The sequence below is a fragment of the Periophthalmus magnuspinnatus genome, unplaced genomic scaffold (genome assembly GCF_009829125.3).
Source record: "Periophthalmus magnuspinnatus isolate fPerMag1 unplaced genomic scaffold, fPerMag1.2.pri scaffold_31_arrow_ctg1, whole genome shotgun sequence".
Classification (NCBI taxonomy): domain Eukaryota; kingdom Metazoa; phylum Chordata; class Actinopteri; order Gobiiformes; family Gobiidae; genus Periophthalmus; species Periophthalmus magnuspinnatus.
Window position 1 is genome coordinate 38,407 of NW_022986783.1, and position 21,298 is coordinate 59,704.

Below are 21,298 nucleotides of genomic sequence, written 5' to 3' on the forward strand. Positions count from 1 at the left end.
TCATTGGGCATAAAAAAATGGCGCGACAGCGCCCCCTGCAAAAGTCAAAATACATTGCGTCAATGGGAGACGTCCCGACGTCAACTTTGGCGTAGAGCCACGAAATTCGGTACACGCATTCTTCAAGTGATGCCAAAAAAAAAAGATTATTATAGCCACGCCCTCGGATGCACCGGAAGTCGGCCATCTTGGATTGAAAATTACAAAATGCCGAGTCAGCGTTTTCGCTGACCTCGCATTTTCGTCAACTCCTCTGAAGGCGCTTCACCTGCAAGGCTGAAATTCACTGTACATCATCTAGACAAGTGGGGCATCAAAAGTTATCCAATTCATGATGATCCCTATTACGGTTTCCGTGCGGCGAAGCCGCAAAATTCCATCGGAATTTTTGCAATTTTCAAAAGTCAAAATTTGCTCCCGTTTGCGCATGCAAAGTCCGATTTGGCTCAAATTCAAATCAGTTGTAAAACTTATGGGCCTAAAGCTACTCATTATGACAGAAACTAAATTGGCGCGATAGCGCCCCCTACAGAACACCTAATATATTTGTATGGAAGGCCAAAAATTTAGTTTTCCCAAATGTTACCAAATTTGACACAAAATTCCATTGGGTCATCCCAATCAATAAAGCCAATCAGACCTATGTCGTCTTTTGCACCGTGTTTCCATGGCGATGCGCCAAACTGCCAATGTTATCCTAATGGGAAACCTCACAATTTTTCCCATTCATGGGAAAAATATTAGTTTCATGGAATAATGTGAAATTTGGCACCATGACTCTTCATGTCATCCTGATGAAAAAAGTCAATGGGACCCATGCAATTTGTTTCACTGGGTTGCCATGGCGATGCGCGAAAGCGCCCATGTTATCCTAATGGGAAAATTCCCAAATTTTCATGCATTTCAACGTGTTATAACGACTTATTACCGTCAACGATGGACATAAAATTTGGCACAGTGATTCTTCAGGTCATCCCCGTTGAAAAAGTCCGGGGGGCCAAGTTTGTATTTTGCACGGTGTTGCCATGGCGATGCCTGGAAAAAACAAATTTTGCCATTTTGTGCATCAGCACTTCCAATGTGTTTTGACTTGTTTGGTGACAAGTGCAGCCCAAAGCCGCAATAAAAAAGGGACAAGTGGCGCGTTAGCGCCACCCACAGCAAGTGCCGGGTCGGCCGAGTGCGAAGCACGGCCCGCGAGGGCCGTTCGATGCCGCTTGCGGCTTTAATTTCTTCTTCTGCTCTTTGAGCAGTAATTTGACCCCCTGAACATTTTCAAAAACTCACCAAATTTTGCCCAAAATTCAGGTCTGGCGAAAAATTTATTTTTTTATGTGGTGCATCATTGGGCATAAAAAAATGGCGCGACAGCGCCCCCTGCAAAAGTCAAAATACATTGCGTCAATGGGAGACGTCCCGACGTCAACTTTGGCGTAGAGCCACGAAATTTGGTACACGCATTCTTCAAGTGATGCCAAAAAAAAAAGATTATTATGGCCACGCCCTCTGACGCACCGGAAGTCGGCCATCTTGGATTAGAAATTCCAAAATGCAAAGTCAGCGTTTTCACTGACGTCGCATTTTCGTCAACTCCTCTGAAGGCGCTTCACCGGCTGGGCTGAAATTCACTGTACATCATCTAGACAAGTGGGGCATCAAAAGTTATCCAATTTATGATGATCCCTATTACGGTTTCCGTGCGGCGAAGCCGCAAAATTCCATTGGAATTTTTGCAATTTTCAAAAGTCAAAATTTGCTCCTGTTTGCGCATGCAAAGTCCGATTTTGCTCAAATTCGAATCAGTTGTTAAACTTTCCGGCATAAAGCTACGCATTATGACAGAAACTAAATTGGCGCGATAGCGCCCCCTACAGAACATCTAATATATTTGTATAGAGGACCGAAAATTTAGTTTTCCCAAATGTTACCAAATTTGACACAAAATTCCATTGGGTCATCCCAATCAATAAAGTCAATCAGACCTATGTCGTTTTATGCACTGTGTTGCCATGGCGATGTGCCAAACTGCCAATGTTATCCTAATGGGAAACCTCCCAATTTTTCCCATTCATGGGAAAAATATTACTTTCATGGAATAATGTGAAATTTGGCACCATGACTCTTCATGTCATCCTGATCAAAAAAGTCAATCAGACCCATGCAATTTGTGTCACTGTGTTGCCATGGCGATGCGCGAACGCGCCCATGTTATCCTAATGGGAAAATTTCCAAATATTCGTACATTTCAAAGTCTTATAACGACTTATTCGCTTCATTGAGGAATGTGAAATTTGGCACAGTGATTCTTCAGGTCGTCCCCGTCAAAAAAGTCCAGGGATCCATGTTTGTATTTTGCACGGTGTTGCCATGGCGATGCCTGGAAAACCCATGTTTTTGCATTTTGTGCGTCAGCACTTCCAGTGTGTTTTGACTTGTTTGGTGACAAGTGCAGCCCAAAGCCGCAATAAAAAAGGGACACGTGGCGCGTCAGCGACACCCACAGGGAGTGCCGGGTCGGCCGAGTGCGAAGCACAGCCCGCGAGGGCCGTTCGATGCCGCTTATTTATTAAAAAAATAATATTTAATTTTTATTAGGCCCGAGCCCCTACAGGGCGTAGGGCCTATTGCTTCCTATTGCTTCCAGTCTGCAACGATGAGTGCTTCACTCATCGTTGCAGACTGTCTTCATCGCGCGCAACTTCGTGGCAGCACCGCACCTTGCACAGACTCCTGTGTCCTAGCAACCCATGCCGTAGGCATGGGTGGCGCTGCTAGCATATTTGTTGTTGCTAGCAGCGCCACCCACAGGGAGTGCCGGATCGGCCGAGGGCCATATTTAATTTAATTTTATTTTTTTTTTACTTCTTCTGCTCTTTGAGCAGTAATTTGACCCCCTGAACATATTCAAAAACTCACCAAATTTTGCCCAAAATTCAGGTCTGCCAAAAATTTATTTTTTTATGTGTTACAAAATCGGGCATAAAAAAAATGGCGCGACAGCGCCCCCTGAAAAAGTCAAAATACATTGCGTCAATGGGAGACGTCCCGACGTCAACTTTGCTGTAGAGCTACAAAATTTGGTACACGCATTCTTCAAGTGATGCCAAACAAAAAAAATATATTATGGCCACGCCCCTTGACAAACCGGAAGTCGGCCATCTTGGATTGAAATTCCAAAATGCAAAGTCAGCGTTTTCGCTGAGGTCGCATTTTCGTCAACTCCTCTGAAGGCGCTTCACCTGCAGGGCTGAAAATCACTGTACATCATCTAGACAAGTGGGGCATCAAAAGTTATACAATTTATGATGATGCCTATCACGATTTCCGTGTGGCAAAGCCGCAAAATTCCATCAGAATTTTTGAAATTTTGAAATTTCAAAATTTGCTCCCGTTTGCTCATACAAAGTCCGATTTGGCTCAAATTCGAATCAGTTGTAAAACTTTCGGGCCTAATTCTACTGTTTGTGAAAGAAATATTTGGCGCCACAGCGCCCCCTACCAAATAACAAATACATTTGTATGGAAGATTGAAAATTTAGTTAGTTAGATGTTATCAAATTTGACACAAAATTCCATTGGGTCATCCCAATCAATAAAGTCAATCACACCCATGTGTTTTTTTGCTCCGTGTTGCCATGGCGATGCCAATGTTATCCTAATGCGAAACCTCCCAATTTTTCCCATTCATGGGAACAATATTAGTTTCATGGAATAATGTGAAATTTGGCACCATGACTCTTCATGTCATCTTGATCAAATAAGTCAAGCAGACCCATGTCATATTTTTCACTGGGTTGCCATGGCGATGCAAAAAAGAGCCTAATTTATCCTAATGGAAAAATTTCCAAATTTTCGTACATTTAAAAGTCTCATAAGAACTTATTCGCTTCATTAAGGAATGTGAAATTTGGCGCAGTAACTCTTTAGGTCATTCCCGTCAATAAAGTCTGGGGGGCCAAATTTGTATTTTGCACGGTGTTGCCATGGCGACGCCTGGACAAACCCATGTTTTTGCATGTTTATGCATCAGTCCTTCCACTGTGTGTAGACTTTGTTTAGTGACAAGTACAGCCCAAAGTTGCAATAACACGGACAAAACTGGAGCGTTTGTGCCTCCTGTAGGGAGTCCCAGGTCGGCCGAGTGTGAAGCACGGCCCAGGCCATTCTTCTTTCATCTGCTCTTTGAGCAGGAATTTGACCCCTTCAACATATTCAAAAACTCATCAAATTTTGCCCAAAATTCAGGTCTGGCGAAAGATTTTTTTTTTTAAATAAATTGCATAATAGGGCATAAAAAAATGGCGCGACAGCGCCTCCTGCAAAAGTTAAAATACATTGCGTCAATATATTAATATGGCCACGCCCCTTGACAAACCGGAAGTCGGCCATCTTGGATTGAAAATTCCAAAATGCAATTTCAGCATTTTCGCTCACTTCGCATTTTAATCAACTCCTCTGAGGGTGTGCCACTGGCAGGGCTGAAAATCACTGTACATCATCTAAACAAGTGGGGCATCAAAAGTTATCCAATTTATGTTAATACCTATCACGGCTTGCTTGAAATTCCATCGGAATTTTTGCAATTTCCCAATTTCAAAATTTCCCAATTTCAAAATTTGCTCCCGTTTAACCATACAAAGTCCGATTGGGCTCCAATTCAAATCACTTGTAAGATTTTCTTGTCTAAGCCTCCTCATTGTGAAGGAAAATATATTGGTGCGATAGCGCCCTCTATACAATAACAAATAATTTTGTATGAAGGTCTGAAAATTTAGTTTTCCCAAATGTTACGTAATTTCACACAAAATTCCATTTGCTCATCCCAATCAATAAAGTCAATCAGACTCATGTCGTTTTTTGAATTGGGTTGCCATGGCGATGTGGTAAAGTGTCCTTGTTATTCCAATGGGAGTGATCCCAAAATTTCCCATTCATGAGAAAAAATCTTAGTATCATGGAATAATGTGAAATTCGGTACAATGACTCTTCATGTCATCCCAATCTAAAAAGTCAATGGGACCCATGCCATATCTTTTACTGGGTCCCCCGTGGCGATGTGCAACAGAGCCCATGTTATCCTAATGGGAATATTTCAACATTTTCTTACATTTCCAGGTCTTATTATAACTTATTAGCTTTATTGAAAAACGTGAAATTTGGCACAGTGACTCTTCAGGTCGTCACCATCAAAAACGTCCAAAGGGCCAACTTTGTATTTTGCATCACGTTGCCATGGCAATGCCTGGAAATTTCCATGTTATTGCATTTTGTGCATCAGTGCTTCCAATGTGTGTACAGTCCAAAGCCACAACAAAACAAGAGGCAAGCGGCACGTTAGTGCAAAGCACAGCCTGTGAGGTGCTAATCACCTATTGTCGAAATGAGCTTCTTTACCAAATCCATTCTGCTGGAAATAAACTGTTTACATAGAAATCCAGTTTGCATCTTCTTTGCCTGCCTAGTTCAATCTGTCACTCAAAATGATCCAGTCCAGGTTTTGTGCTATGCTGTAGTCAGGTCCACTCCTCTCAGTGCTCCGCTCAGACACCGGTGGCAGCACTGATGATAACATTATTAGGACAGATGCAGAAATGGTCCCAGCTCAGGAGAAAGTTACATTAGTTTGTAGATGATGACAAAATGTATATTAATGCTTAGTCATGGTAAATGGTAACATTTTATATAATGTTTTTTTCACCTTCAAGTCACTCAAAGCACTTTAGAAGTGGTACTTTTTATTACAAGCCAACTCTACTTTAAAGGTCCTATATTATGGAAAACCTGACTCTTGTGAGCTTTAAGCCATACTATAATATTGTTACCACATCAAAAACATACCTGGAATCCAACAGAGATGAGAAAATAGCACAATATGAGCCCTTTAAATAACTTTGTTCGCATCATTTGCTTGATGAAGTCATTGAGGTGTGCATGTGTTCTGTAAAGTAGTGACAGGATGAAACAGGTTTGCTCCTGTGACTGTTGTGTTCATTTTGGCTGCTACTGTTATTATTTAGAAGCATAAATAACTATAACTTCAGAATTACTTCAGAATTGTTAAGTGCAAATCATTACGGCCTTAATATGAAATTAAAGAAAGTATAACATAATTCAATTAAAATGCTCAAATTTCTGCATGTTAATAAAGTGTTTTACAGCCATTGCATTGTTTTAAAAATATTAAATACATGGTAATTTAAATATTACACTTATTACACAATTATAAATCTATAATATACAGATCTATATTTTTGTACTCTAACGTGCACCAGTATGTGATCACACACGTGGATGGTCAAACTCATCTGCTAAACAAGTAGACTTAGTTTACTGGTTTGGAGGAGGAAGAGGAGGGGGAGGAGAAAGAAGGGGGGGATGGAGAGGAGATAGAAGGGGAGGAGGAGAAGGAGGAGGAGGGAAAGTAGAGAAGGGGAGGAAGAGGAGGAGGCGAGAGAGGGGGCGGAGGAGGAGGAAGAGGAGGAAGGGGAGGATTTGGAGGAAGTGAAAAATGAGGAGGAGGGAATTATAGGCCTAGTATCAGAAGCTTCGTCTTGTTCAGGGAAAAGAGTGAGTTTTCAAACACTGTAAAATCTGTCAACTGGACAAAAAGTTCCAGTGACAGATTTTACGTTTGGCTTTTACTAAAGTAAGTGGTGTTGTTGCTGTGGTATTAGATATATTGAATTATGACATAAAAATTTTAATCTTAACACATTATACAAATGGATCATATATGTGTATATATATATATATATATATATATATATATATATATATATATATATATATATATACACACACACATATAGTGATAATAAAATCCTGATCCCGATCTAATTTCATATAGTGATTCTCTATTTAATGTAACTGTCAGATCATACATTTTTTTCCATCCATTCCTATTGGTTAAGCTCTGTATGGCTCTGAGTTAGTGAAAGCAGGATTTAACCCATTACAGTGTAGTGTGACCTTTCAGAAGAACCAGATTTTTTGATGTACCTCTTTAAGAAAATAGAAAGACATGTAAATGATTAGTGACAAAACCTACAACATGATATAAATGCTTCGCCATATTGCCCACCTTCATTTCTAATCATGTTGGATGTAATTTTACCATTTTTTTTTTCTCACAATTAACATTTTGGATAACTTGACTCTCTGACCGGACAAAGCGTTATTCTTATTGTGCAGATGCACAGTATTCATGTCACTTTATCAGCAGAAGGTTGGAGCTGTGCAATGTTATGGTTGTGCAGACCAGATGACTGTTAAAATGTGAATCTGAACCAGAGTAAACTTGGTGACCACCTCATTTTGCTCCATTGATGCTTTATCCCTGAAGCACTAACTTTTTTTTTTTGACTGACTAAACCAAGTATTTATTTGACCTAATGAGGCAGAATACAAGCATGTTATTCCATTCCCTGTTATCTCAGGTAAATTATTTTACTGATTAAAAAAAGAATATCCAACTATGTCACCATTAGCAGATTGTTCTATTAAGCCCCAATGACGCACAGCCAAACAATGTTTAGTTTCAGTGTTTAAAACTATCACACGTGCGGCTACATTATGGGAGGTGATGGACAGTATAAAGTGTGTGGTGTGCTGAGTTTCATTTAAAAGGTTTTATCTTAACAGTTCTAAATAAAATTGACCAAGACCATTTGAAATGTTCATCCATAAAACTGTATTGGTTTGTATTCAATTAAGAGATAAGACAAAATATCTTACTACAGTTGACACTGAAAAATATTTCTCTTACAGTTCAGCCTTTATACATAACAGCATGTTATTACAAATCAAAACATTATCTATCAAAAAATAACTATATAGAATAAATATTAGGTATAAACAAACAAATGAGCAAAATATAGCATGTCAATGTAACCCAAAAAGTTACCAACACCCATCATTAAATGCATATATATAACTATAATTATTCACATAAACTTGCTTATCAGTACATACATAAACATCACTGAGCATTACAAAAAGAAAAAAAACAAACTTCAGCCTTTATAGATAATATAGCATGTTGTTATTGCAAATCAAAATACTGCCAGTATCTATCACAAAATAAGTACAATGCAAATATCCAAAAACAATGATCAATAAATGAGCAGAATTTAGCAATGTAACTGCACATATAAAATCAGATATGTTCAATTCATTTTTGTAAAGTCCAAAATCACAGCAGCAGTCGCCTCTTAGGGGTGAACATGAGAATTGATTTAACTAACAGAAAGTTAGAAAATCAACAATGAAACAGACAAGTAAATGGAGAACTGTCCCAGAGTGCTTAGAAACTTCGAGGAGAACCACAGTGAAGGAGAGATCCACTCCCATGGACTCACAGCTGCAAATGTGTCCAGGACTAATGTGCATCCATATGCAGATAAAGGTAAAGTCTACAGAGCCAGAGTCCACTCAACTAAGAGCCAGAGGGAGGCTCACCCATGGCAGGACAGGAGTCACCCCAGGCACCGGGTCATCCAGCCAGGCGAGGGAAGGGAGGGTCCAGGTCCTCTGAACAGGATCAGGCCACGGGAGGGCATCGAGGGTCCAGTCATCACTGGCATCTGGTGGCCAGGCATCTGAAAGATTTGCACTCCCCAGAGAGGAGTGAGACAACATGTGAATAGCAATGAAAACTCCAGGTGAACTGAATAGTGAATTCACATAAACATGATTATCGTCTTAGCGTTCCTAAAACACACATTTTTATTTTCCTCATTAATTTGGGGAACCACTCTTAGTCTGACCCATCATCAAGAACCTGTTTGTCCTGGGAGACCCTACCAGGAACATAAAGCCCCTCACAACACAGCTCCTAGGATCATCTGGGCACGCAAACCTCTCCACCGCGATAAGGTGGTGGTTCAAGGAGAGGAGGAAAGGAAAGGAAACACAGGATAGAGGGAGAGAGAGAGAGAGAGGGAAACAAAGGACAGAAAACATCAGAAAGAGAAGAGTTAACAAGAGAGATAGTTAGAGAGAGGGAGACAGTTTGAGAGTTAGAGTGAGGGAGTTCAGAATGAGAGAGAGAGTGAGATAGAGAGAGGAAGAGGGGGGTTGAGAGGGGTAGAAAGAGCGGGAGGGGAAAGAGAGAGTGAGTTAGAGAGAAACTTCAGGAGAGAGCTAGGAAGAGTAAGAGTGAGATGGTGATGAGAAACATTGAGTTACAGAGACAGATGAGAGGTAGAGACATGGCTACATAGAGATGGCAGGGTGGCGAAGGGAGAGAATGGGAAATGGAGAGAGTTGGACAGAAAGAGATATAGTAAGTGGAAGAGATAGACAGGGGGAGAGAAATGTACAGGTGGACCAGTCAGTGAAACTTTGACAAAGGAGAAAGCATACAGTATGTGTGCACTCATCACTGTATGGCCACATTAAATACAAACATATATAAGAGTTAAATATACAATAAAAACACATCACCTGATTACAACACTTAAAATTCATGATTAACAATGCGCATGATAAACACTAACAACACAACATCTAAAGCCCATAACAAACTCCATGATTCATATTTAAAACAACTTCACGTCATATAAATGTAAATACATGATTAAAGACGAAGCGACGCGCAACAATGTGATGAGATGTCAATTAACAACAACTGTCCATTTTAAATAAATAAACCAATTCAGAATAACTATGCGACCTACGTAGATCTACCCTTAAAAGAAAATACTATCCCTTCATGGTCGCTGAAGTACGTTGGCACCACTACAGAATCTATGTCATACTCTGTAGATTTAACATATAAATGATCAATTAATGTCCCCCTCTCTGTTGTGGGAGATGTGACATATTGAACATAACCTTTTTCTATCATAAAATTGCAGAGATTTGAAGATTTCAATACGTCATCATTAAAATCTCCCGTCACTGCCACAGTGGCACAATGTGATTCAAGCCAATTCAATAATCTGTCCAAATTATACTTAAATAGAGACATGGGATATGACGGTGGACGGTAAATAGCAGAAACTATAATTTTATACTCTGCAAAATAATTCACTAGACATTCTAAACTAAAATCTCGTACTGTGATTTCATAGTTAAGGTTTTCTTCACAGTAAATACCAACGCCACCGTGCGCTTTGCCCAGTAAACTAGTCAGTGCTGGATGGTTACTCTGCTGATATGATAAACTACGGGGACGACTGTGGAAGTTAAAACCTTCAATGTGACTAGTTTGAAAAGATGAATTTACAGTTAACCATGTCTCTACCACAGCAATACAGTTAGGCTGCCAGTGCTGTGTGCATAAAGCCAAATCGGACACATGCCGCTCTAAACCATGAACATTCATATAAAAGAATGTCAGGACATGTGCCTCTTGTAGGTGCCAGGGCATTCTCTCGACTATGAAGGGAGGCATGTTCTGAAGCGCCGATCTAATGCCATCATTACAATAAATGGCATCTTCATCAAAGTCCTGAATGACAAGACCCTCTAAACTCCTAACGCGACTTAGGGCCACATACGCCTGACCCGCTGTGAATACTTGTTTAAGGGACACCACTGCTTGATCTACGGTAACTCCCTGTACTTTATGTACTGTACACGCCCACGCGAGTTTAAGAGGAAACTGACGCCGCTTTTCTCCCCGTTTATTCGCCTGCTCCTCCTCTGGTTCTATGCGAGTAGAACCAGTCAGGTGAGCAGGGGTACGTGTTTGCCTCCTCCTCTGTGCGCCTACTCGATCGTCATCAAATTTAACATAGATTGCAAGAGGAGGCTGTTTTTTCTGTGGATTTTCAACTATATTTGTTACAATGCCACATACCCCATTTACTAAACCGTCAGCTAAATCTACATTTTTACAGAGCATTACACGCGCATTTACACCCAAGATTAAAGACTCCTCCAAACTGGCCTGTTTGGATTTATGGAGATGGCCTTGTATCTCGATTAACTTCCCGGTCTTTTTGTCATAGCCAAAATCACGCGCACTGATTGTTACCTTTTCTGGACAAACTCTATTCAAAATCTTTAAATTATAATTTGATACAAAGCTGTTTTTGGTGAAAATGTGTAACACGTCGGGATCTTCGCCTGTTTCACAACGTTTTAATATATCTATGTCTCCATCAAGCAGTGGTGTCAACCTAGAGCGGACTCTAAGTCGATTTAATAGCTCTGCAAAAGTGTTATCTTTTTGTCTGACTACAATTGTTAACTCTGCAATTTTGAATAAATCTGTAAATAAATTAACGCCTATGTTTTCTTTGTACAGAGCTTGACCCATGACCGGTGATAATTGATAGAAATCCCCAACAGCGATAACAGACACATTCCCAAATGGAGAAAAGTCACCTGACTGTTTAATTTGGCGCAATCGCCCGTGAATATAAGTAAATAACTTTTTATCAACCATGGATATCTCATCGATAATTACAATTTGTAAATCCATGTATTTAACGCGCAGTGTATTAATCTTTTCCTCCCCCAGTGGTGTGTAGGGGAGGGAAACATTAGTACCGATACTAAATGTTGTGTGGATAGTAGCCGCCTGTAAATTATATGCTGCTATCCCTGTCGGAGCCGTTAATAAAACACTAACATTATCCGGACTATGGCAAATAGGAGCGAATAGACGCGACGCCTCGTATTGAATTGCTCTGATCAGGTGACTTTTCCCTGTGCCTGCTCCACCTGTGATGAACACATGCAATGGCTCTGGGTTGTTACCAGCTACTTTGTCTAAACACCATTGCCGTATTTTGTAAAAAATGGACAGCTGTTGTTCATTCAGAGTTTTCACAAGTAAAAGACCCTCTTGACGACTCATCACATTTCTTTTCTCTATGTGACAAACTTGTTCGTTTCTTACAGCCAAGTCTGGAATAGCCTCTTGCTCCTGCTCAGAACCAACAGCCTGCAACATCTCTCTAAACTCCTCCCTCGACTCCAACCTCTCCACTTCCTGTTCTGGGCAGAGCAAGCCCCATGCATCCTCATAAATCTCTCCAGAATCCATCTGCTCATGAACCTCATCCAAGTCCTCAGCTGCAAGTTCGAATCGACGCCTATTTGAATCAACTATCAACTTTACCAATTGCACAGACCCGTCACTCAAACGCACATCCCCAGTTTTATAGAAATGTTCAAATGTTTCAAATGGAGGCGGCTTAAGATCAACATCGACGCGATACGGCATGAATAGCTGAAGAATACTTTGATGGAATAACTCTGTGTTTTTAGTCTCAGAAAAACGCGCATATCTAACAACTGCGGGCTTGGTCCGTGTTCTTTTGGTAATCGCACCCAATCCGTTCTGTAAAAGAATTGGATTTTTACATTTGTCCGACGGCCCGAGCAAGCGATATTCAGATACGAATGTCGCGATGCACATGTCATTAAATGTGCTGTTGTTTGGTCTACTTAAATAACGATCAATGGTGTTTGTCATCCAAATATCTTCCCCCATTTCATCATCTATTTCGCCAATTGGTTTGCTCATACGCACTATGTTATCACCAGTCGGGACAAATGTAACTTTTCTTGAAAATTCTTTTAAGTGCATGCTTGTCACGCGATAGACAGCTTCCTGTGCAGAGACATCACGATTATGAAGATAAACGCTGCCTAATTTTTTAAATGCCTCTTTTGCACTAACATTACCTTTGGAAGCTTCTTTCTGTGCATTACTTAACAATAAACCCATGTCTCTCTCTGCTTTAGAAATGTATGAAATAATGTAAACGACACAAGCCCATGCATCTACAACGTACTGGATATCCATATTGGCGTTCCAGCAGCTTAACAACTTCTCGTAGTTATTAATCCACGCTTCGCCCACGTCCCTCTTTAAAACTATGTGTGTGTGCCCATCTAAAACGCTGTACACCTGTTCAAATGTGAACCGTGATAAACCCAACGACGCAAACAACTCATCTGCACTAAGACACAGGTTAGTTTCATCAAGAATAGCATTCTTCAACACGCTCATAATAAACTCCGCTTCCTCTTTTGTAACAAGAGGCTCTTGATCAGGGTCCTTTTGTTTAATGAACGTGCGTGCAGATACCGGACGTGGAAAATTAAAACGACAGACTTTGTTGTTTTTTTTGCATGTTTTTGAGTGACGCTTAGAATGCTGCTGCACCGAAGTAACTTTTTCGAGTAAATCCGGATCAGAGGGTAGTTCACACGTAACATATTTATCAACAAACTGAACTACCTCCTCATCCGTATTTACTCCAAGCTTTGGAGCATTTTCAATCCAAAACAAACAATGGACGTGGGGAGACCCGCGCTGTTGGAATTCCACGCGATAAAAATAATCTATAACTTTACCAATTGGGTGAGCTGGGGACAGAATGACTTTACGTAAAAAACGCCGCCAACGGGAATCAAACATGCGCGCCGCGGTTACAGGGTGACGACGCAAAAGGTCACACCTCTCTGCCCAATCTAAATCTTCAACACTCCGGGTACTACCTTCCTGCTTTAAGAGCGTTTTAAGGAGGCTTGGCCAGCGGAGATCTGCGGAACTAAATGAACAAAACCATGTTGGGATACCAAGTTGACGAATACACGCAAATAAATCTTTTTGTGCGGACTGCCAGAAGGGCGGGGTACCTCTAATTGGCTGCATAAAACGATAACCGTTATCATATTGTAACAAGTTTTCTAAAGTTCCTTCGTCTGCAGCAGCATTAGTCTGACCAGACTGTCCCTTTCGCAAAGCAATCGACACTTTAGATACGACCTGCTGAACTTCCAACATGTATAATGCCAAGAAAAGAAACTTGAAATTTTGAGCAAATCTACCATCCACATGCAAGAGTCTATTAATGAAATATCTGCACATGGTCAAAGGAACGGGCCGAGGACTGTGAAACGTATTACGACCAAATGGAAACTCCTTTGGAAAACATTTAGCCTCGTTTTCTTTGTCAGACAACAAACTTACCGGACTATTCCCCTCAGCTGGAGCCAAATTTAAAATACCCTCAAAATAGTGGTCAAGAGCTTCCTGTGCAATATCGACCGGCATGAAAAATGTATCCTGATACATACAATGACGCTGTCTATCATGGAGAAACTCATCATCTAAATCTTCCACCTGCTCCCGTTCTGCCCGGTTTTCTGCATCATCCTTAACATTCTCGCCCGTGTCCTTAACAGTTTCTTCTACATTAGCATTCAAACCCGTATCCATAACTCCTTGGACATTAGAGTCCACACCCGTATCCATATCTTCCTCTTCCCTAACAAACTCATTTACCCACTCTTCATTAAAATCTATGTCTAAATAATATTGATTGTTTTGTTTAAGGAACGCAATCGCCCTTCGTACACGCTCTGTATCTACATATTGATACTCATAATGTCCTTTATACGTAAGTTTGCGCTTAAGTTTTACAGGCAATAAACAACCGTCCATGTTAGTACGCGGCAATAGCTTCACTGACTCGGTAACTCTTGAAGGCACACATGTCACCGGACCATGGATCCCTCTCTGACCCCCTTTCGGCAAAGCTAAAACTTGCATGAAATTAATGTTAAGAGCAACTATGTGCTGTTCAACAGTGTTCAAGCAGGCAAGCTCAGGGGGAATATCATCCAATTGCAAATTATTCACTGAGCATTCAGACGGCATTTGACCTTTACACAGTTTAGAGTTGCACGTGTAGCAGATCCATAAACTGCCTCTACAATCATAGAGGGGGCACGGAGATGGACAATCACTATTGCACGCACGTAAATAGGCCTCAGAGATACAGGTATTAGCTACATCCGCGCATTTTGGTTTAACCATAAAGTCATCCTTTCTACAAGGTAAGACCTGGTTTCTAAATAGAAGTTTTAAACACACACAACAAATATACTCTGGACCATCTTGATCTTCCTTTAAAAAATGTTCCAAAACAAAACTGAAATTTTCCTGTTTATGTTTCAATTGCTTTTGGTTGTTCCTGAATGCTGCTTGAGTTTGTTTTCTAAATAGCTCATTACTGTGATATTTTTGTTTGCCAAATACTTTTAATTTATGCTTATGTTGGGGATTTGCTTTATACTTATGTTTGCTAGCTGCCTTAACATTTTTCTTATGTTGTAAATTAACTTTATATTTGTGTATACTGGCAGCTTTAAGTTTATTTTGATGATTTATATTAACTTTATATTTGTGGATGCTGGCAGCTTTAAGTTTACTTTGATAATTTAAATTAACTTTATATTTGTTTATTCCGGCAGCTTTAAGTTTACTTTGATAATTGAAATTAACTTTATATTTGTTTATTCCAGCAGCTTTAAGTTTACTTTGATAATTTAAATTAACTTTATATTTGTTTATCCCAGCTGCCTTTATTCTATTCTGATATTCTAAATCGACGCTGTATTTACTTTTATATGTTGATTTAATATTTTCTCTATACTCTATGTTCGTTCTATATTTTTGCTTGATTGCTACATTAATTGCTGCCTTTTTTTTCTTTCTATACAATTCATTCATTCTATATGAATGTTTACTTGCAGCCTTTTTCCCCTCTCTATACTTCGAATCATGTGGGTGTCTATAATGTGTCCTCTGTTTTTCCTTGATCTTCTCATTATGTGTGTCATACCTGCTTTTCAAATGCTTTAGTTTTTTCTTTTGTACATACTTTGATAATATAGGTTTTGTATAAATTTGATCAACTATAGTCGCCTGTGATTTGGGAGCTACCTTTTTCGGCCTGATATTGTAGCCCTCCATTGAAAATTGATAGACTCTGCAGCATTCATAACAAACATTGGCATCAGGCATTTTAACACAAATTACATTTTCGTAATGACAACTGTTAATATTCTCTAAATAGATGCCACCGTTTGACACAGGCTCGGTAGTACAACCGTATTTCAGCCAATGTCCGTTATAAAATGTAAAAATGTCGACGCCCAAATAATCTGCGGCCGCATGGATTTCTACTTCTGTGGCCCATGTGCCAACTTTACGCATGTTTGAAGAACTGATATATTGATCCACAGATGAGTGGCCATCGCGCAACAGGGTATTATATTTTGAGGGATTTTTTTCGAGCTGTTTCACAGTTGCAAGTCTAATTTTTCGATGATATTTTTGTGTGCCAGTAATGGCCTGTGACACAGCCCGAAAGAAACAATTCCCGTCCGCAACTATTTTGTCATTTTTACATGGCACTCCTAATGGCCCTACAGTTTTTGGATCTGCCACACCGAGCTTCTGAAAATCAGCTTTAATGTGTTTGCACAAATCCTTACAAACACTTTCATTTAGTGGATTAAAGGACAGGGCACTGTCTTGAACACTGGTAAAGAGCACATCTAAATCAACTTCCATGTCCTGGTTTGTGTTTTTGTCAGGGAGTACAGAAGAAGAAACTTCTGCGGCCTCTTGGCACTTTAAGCCCCTCACACTATCAGAAACAACTTCAATGTCCTGCTTTGGGTATTTGTCAGGGAGTACAGAAGAAACTTCTGCGGCCTCTTGGCACTTTAAGCCCCTCACACAATCAGCTGCAACAACGACATTAACACCAGTCAATTCAAACTCTTTGAAAGACTCCTCATCACCATAACACGCAGCCAATGTGCAAAAAAAACTATACAGCTCATCAATATGACTAAAATACATAACCACACTTTTACCATCAGGATCTACCAACCCTTCAGCACTACGCGAGTGAGAATCGACTACAGCATACCGCCCATTGTCTTTAATAACAGCACAAGCAGCACCACAGAGTGTCATAAGACATGTGTCGTACTGTCCCAACATCTGCTCTAAACCACCATCTAAAGTTACCCACGCGCCCTCTTCAATAAACTCATGTTCGACAACATTTGCAGCCCCATTAACTGGCTGACTGAAAGAAAAGCTAAACTGCTGCCCATCTATAACTGACTCACGTGGCAGGTCTGAAGCAATTAACAAGTCACGTCCATGAGTCAAGCCCCGATTCCGGCGGTCTGTGTACAGTGCATCCCCAAGATTCAAAACCAAATCTAACTGCCTCTGATCCCATGAAAACACATTACACACCGAGTGCTTAGCTAAAGCTACCAAAGCTATCGCCATACACTGTACACCTGCATACTCGAACCTAAAGTCACCCTGATGAAAACTACCCCTCACGACAGAAGGAAGACCGACGGGTACAACATGTGCACAACAAGACTTATCTTTGTCAGAAGCTCTCTCCTCTTGGACAGCTGGTGGAGGGCTGAGAAGAGAAGGCTGACTGGTCACAGAAGAAGAAGGCTGACAGGTCAGAAGAGGACAGGTCAGAGGCGGCAGCAGCGGGGTCACAGGAGGGCTGATGTCCATGGCCTTAAAGATGCAAAGAAAATATATTATTAAACTAATCTAATCAGGCTGTTGCTGTACACTTAATTTTTCTGCAATATAATACTAATACTACTACAATAATAGTAACCTTAAAAATAAACTCACCTCGTCCATCAACATCTGCATTTGGTCCCTGGAACTGGCAAGTGACGTTCCTGGAGTCACTTCCACATCTCCGGACTGCAAAAACATGTCTACATTAGCACATATTCTGTTTAAATGATAAACATATTGGAGAATAAAAACAAAACACAAGAAACAAAACAAACCTCGTCCTCCAGGAAAGTATCCAGGATGACGACGCTGGTAGGGGACGTTCCTGGTGTCACCTCCACCACAACTGCCTCCGCCTACAAAACAATATATAATTAAAAACAATTACAGGCAACAATGTGTAGAAGACAATCAACATATTCAAAATGACACAAACCTGGTCCTCCAGGAACGAATCCAGGATGGCCACGCTGGTAGGGGACGATCCTGGTGTCACCTCTACCACAACTGCCTCCGCCTACAAAACCATATATAATTAAAAACAAGTACAGGCAACAATGTGTCAAAAACAATCAACATATTAAAAATGACACAAACCTGGTCCTTCTCCACTGCAGGCACGAAGCTGGATGGTGAGCCGGGTCTCACCTCCACAATCACAGGCGCTGCCCCCGCCTTCATAAAATGTAATAATATTAATATATAAAAAAAGCACAAATTCAACAAAACATGTCTGAAAATGTGTAACACTCACCTGCCGCTTGGGCTGGCGTTTCTTTGAGGAAGCAGCCTTGCGACGCCTCGCCCGAGACGTCTAAAACAAAAAAGGATACATAAGTTACTCAATCTCACACCAGGTAATTGTTAACTTTTAGCAATGAGAAAATAACACAAGACGCTTACCTTCTTTCCCGAAGGAAAGGTGGCCACGTCCTCCACAGAGCTGGTCAGGCCAAATGGAAACCTCGCATCCATCTCGACCAGCATAGCAGGGCTGAAGAGGACGGGCGACAGGGGGATGGAGAAGACGGTCTCCACCTTAAAACAGAAATAAAAAAAATATATATAAATCACAATACAACAATAATGTCAACGTCAATATTTAAAGACAGGAATGACATTCACTAACCTCCCGTTGAACCAGGCGCCCCTTGGGACCCACAGGGGAGGCCGAGTCCCTAGGCTGGTTCTGTAACGAAAATATACATTAAGAAACAGAATAAACCACTTGGGCTTGAAACTAAAAAAGTAACAATCTCTCACCTTTCTGCCCCGCACAATGGGAATCCACTCAGGAGGGGGTGGTCGTGGCACGGGCAGCGGTCCCGTCACAACCACTCTTGGCGAGACCCTTCTGGTGGATGTGCGAGGGCGGGGCGCCGCCACAGAGGAAGCGGGGGAAGAGACCTCTAGCTGCGTGTAGCAAGCCTGCCACAGCAACTGAACAAGGATTCCCATCCCAGCGTCATCACTCAGGTGGATCTGAAACAAAATTATAACGGCATGTTACATAAAACCACTCACATGCAAAAAGGAAGTTGGTAAAATGAGAGCGTAGATTGTACTTACGCCATCCCTGCACCACAGCTCTCGTCGGTGTCGGGGAAAGTGGTCGGCTATCTGGACAAAGTTGACCTGAAAGCGGGCTGACACACGGTGGTACTCCTGGCGAAGGAGGGTCTGAATTTCCACGCTGCCAGCAAGGCGAGGTGGGAAATCCACGACACACACCTTAAGAAATAAATCACCATTTACCCACTACACAATACAATCATTATCAAAGAATTGCAGCTATTTTACATACCTTTGGCCAGCGGCCGCAGACTCCTCTGCAGCCTCGTCAACCGTCCTGCTGGCTGTGAGGTTGTTGCACGGCGCCATGACACACACCAAAGCGGGCTCTGAAAAAAAGAATCATTCGTTCAACTTTCTCAATGACATTGTTCATGGTTCAACTATTTAATATTTACCAAAGATGATCTAATGGTCATTCCTAAACTCACCTTTGGGTAGGTGCTTAGCCGTCATAGCCGCCAGCTGCATCCGAAGGTCACGGGCAGAACCTCCGGGAGTCGCACTGATGGCAAAGGACAGGCAGCCCTCTGGCATCGGCACGATGGCATCAACGACAGCACGAAGATGCGAGTTCCCGACAATCAGAACGAACTAGAAAAAAGAAGAAAATATTTAACAATCCTCAACTATTACTTAAGAATTTGTTTCATACTGAAACTCATAGACTTGCCTTCTTGTCGGAGGACAAGTCCGGCGGCAAGTCCAACTTGTGGCACTTCCCGGTGACGGTGGAAGTTGGCCACGGCTTCACCGAATGGCGAGAACCAGTACCAAGGCCTAAAAAGAACCAAGTTTAAAAAAAACCTCAGCATTTACAAAACTACAGACGTGAAGGTTGTAAAAACATACTGAAATACACTTACGGGTAAAGGTCTCGGCACCGGTGGAAAAAGGCGGAAGGTGAACCGCTATCGGGAAAGCAGGCTTTCCCTCAAGCTGCTCCTCCCTCCTCCTCTTCGCAGCAAAAGAGCGCTTCCATCCCTTGTCCTTAGGCATCTGAAAATAACAAAGTTATAATTGTTACAATTAAAATAAGTAAACGTAATATTTTAAGAGTCAAACCTAGCCCTAAACCAATACATTGGAAAGTAAAAGGCATAAACTAAATATTTCTAATATATGCATCTAACTGAAATGATGTCAGGGCCCCGATTTTGCACTTGTGCTGCATAATCTACTGACCTTGTTATAGTATTTACTGGAAAATCGCCTGCCTCGAGCAGCTTTAAGATTAACCTTAGCAAGTAGGATCACACCCTGACCAGCAGTTACCAAACCACAACACAAATGAGCTACAAAACCAAATCGTATATGCATGAAGCTTAATGATATTTACAGGTACAGTTATGGACAAGACCAAGACCAGGACTAAAATTAACACCAGAATGGAGCAAGAATAGATTAAATAAACACTTTTATGATCAAAATAAGTCTAAAACTGGTCTTAACTAAATCAGGACCACACCCAGACACATTTAAAGCAAAGTTATGACCATTATGTATGAGCATAAGTCGCATTACACAGTTAACAATCACAGTACAACCAGGACTGGGCCAGGCCTAGACCGGGCCTAGACCAGACCCAGACCAGGCCTAAACCAGAACACAAGTGAACAATTCTATCTGGTATGAGACACTTCAAACCACACACATTCACAAAACAGACAGTCACTGCAACTACATAGCAACAGCATAGCAACCAAGATTCCCGCTCTTGGAATGAGAGATATCACTGGCTGTTTGTAGGTTCACTGCTTTCTGATTGGTTAACACATATCAAACTCTGGACTAGATCAGGACAACACCACGACAAGACCAAAACAGTTCAAAGCCAAGTATTCACCATGATAAATGAGCATAAACTGTATAAGACACACTCACAATTGCATTAAGACCAGACTAGGACCAGACCGGGACTAAACCAGGACTAAACTAGCTCTAAACCAGCTCTGGACCAGGACTAGACCAAACTAGGACTGGACCAGACTAGGTCTAAACCCGTTTTAATCCAAGACTAGACCAGGACAAGACTAGGACCACACCAGGACCACACCCAGACACATTTAAAGCAAAGTTATGACCATTATGAATGAGCATAAGTCGCATTACACACACTTCACAATCACAGTACAACCAAAACTGGACCAGGACTGAAACAGGACTAAACCAGGATCAGACTCATTTAAAGCAAACTTACAGCTTATGAATGAGGATAAGTTTTATAACACACTTACAATCACATAACAACCAGGGCCAGACCAGGACCGGGCCTAAACCGTTCTTACACAGGGCCATATCAGGACTAGACCCGGACTAGGCTATACTGGACCTGACTGGACCGGGACTAGACCAGAACACAAGTGAAAAATTCTATCTCTTCTGAGACACTTCAAA

General features: G+C 41.2%; 1 protein-coding gene across 1 annotated transcript; it reads right to left on the minus strand.

Moving 5' to 3' along the window:
• Nucleotides 1-9,673: 9,673 nt before the first annotated feature.
• LOC117393626 (uncharacterized) lies at nt 9,674-20,647 on the minus strand (the record flags this gene model as incomplete). Its single annotated transcript, XM_055232483.1, has 3 exons — nt 9,674-15,098; nt 16,596-17,123; nt 20,601-20,647. Coding segments are annotated over 3 exons (6,000 nt in total), but the record flags the coding sequence as incomplete, so codon positions are not given.
• Between the last annotated feature and the right edge of the window lie 651 nt (nt 20,648-21,298).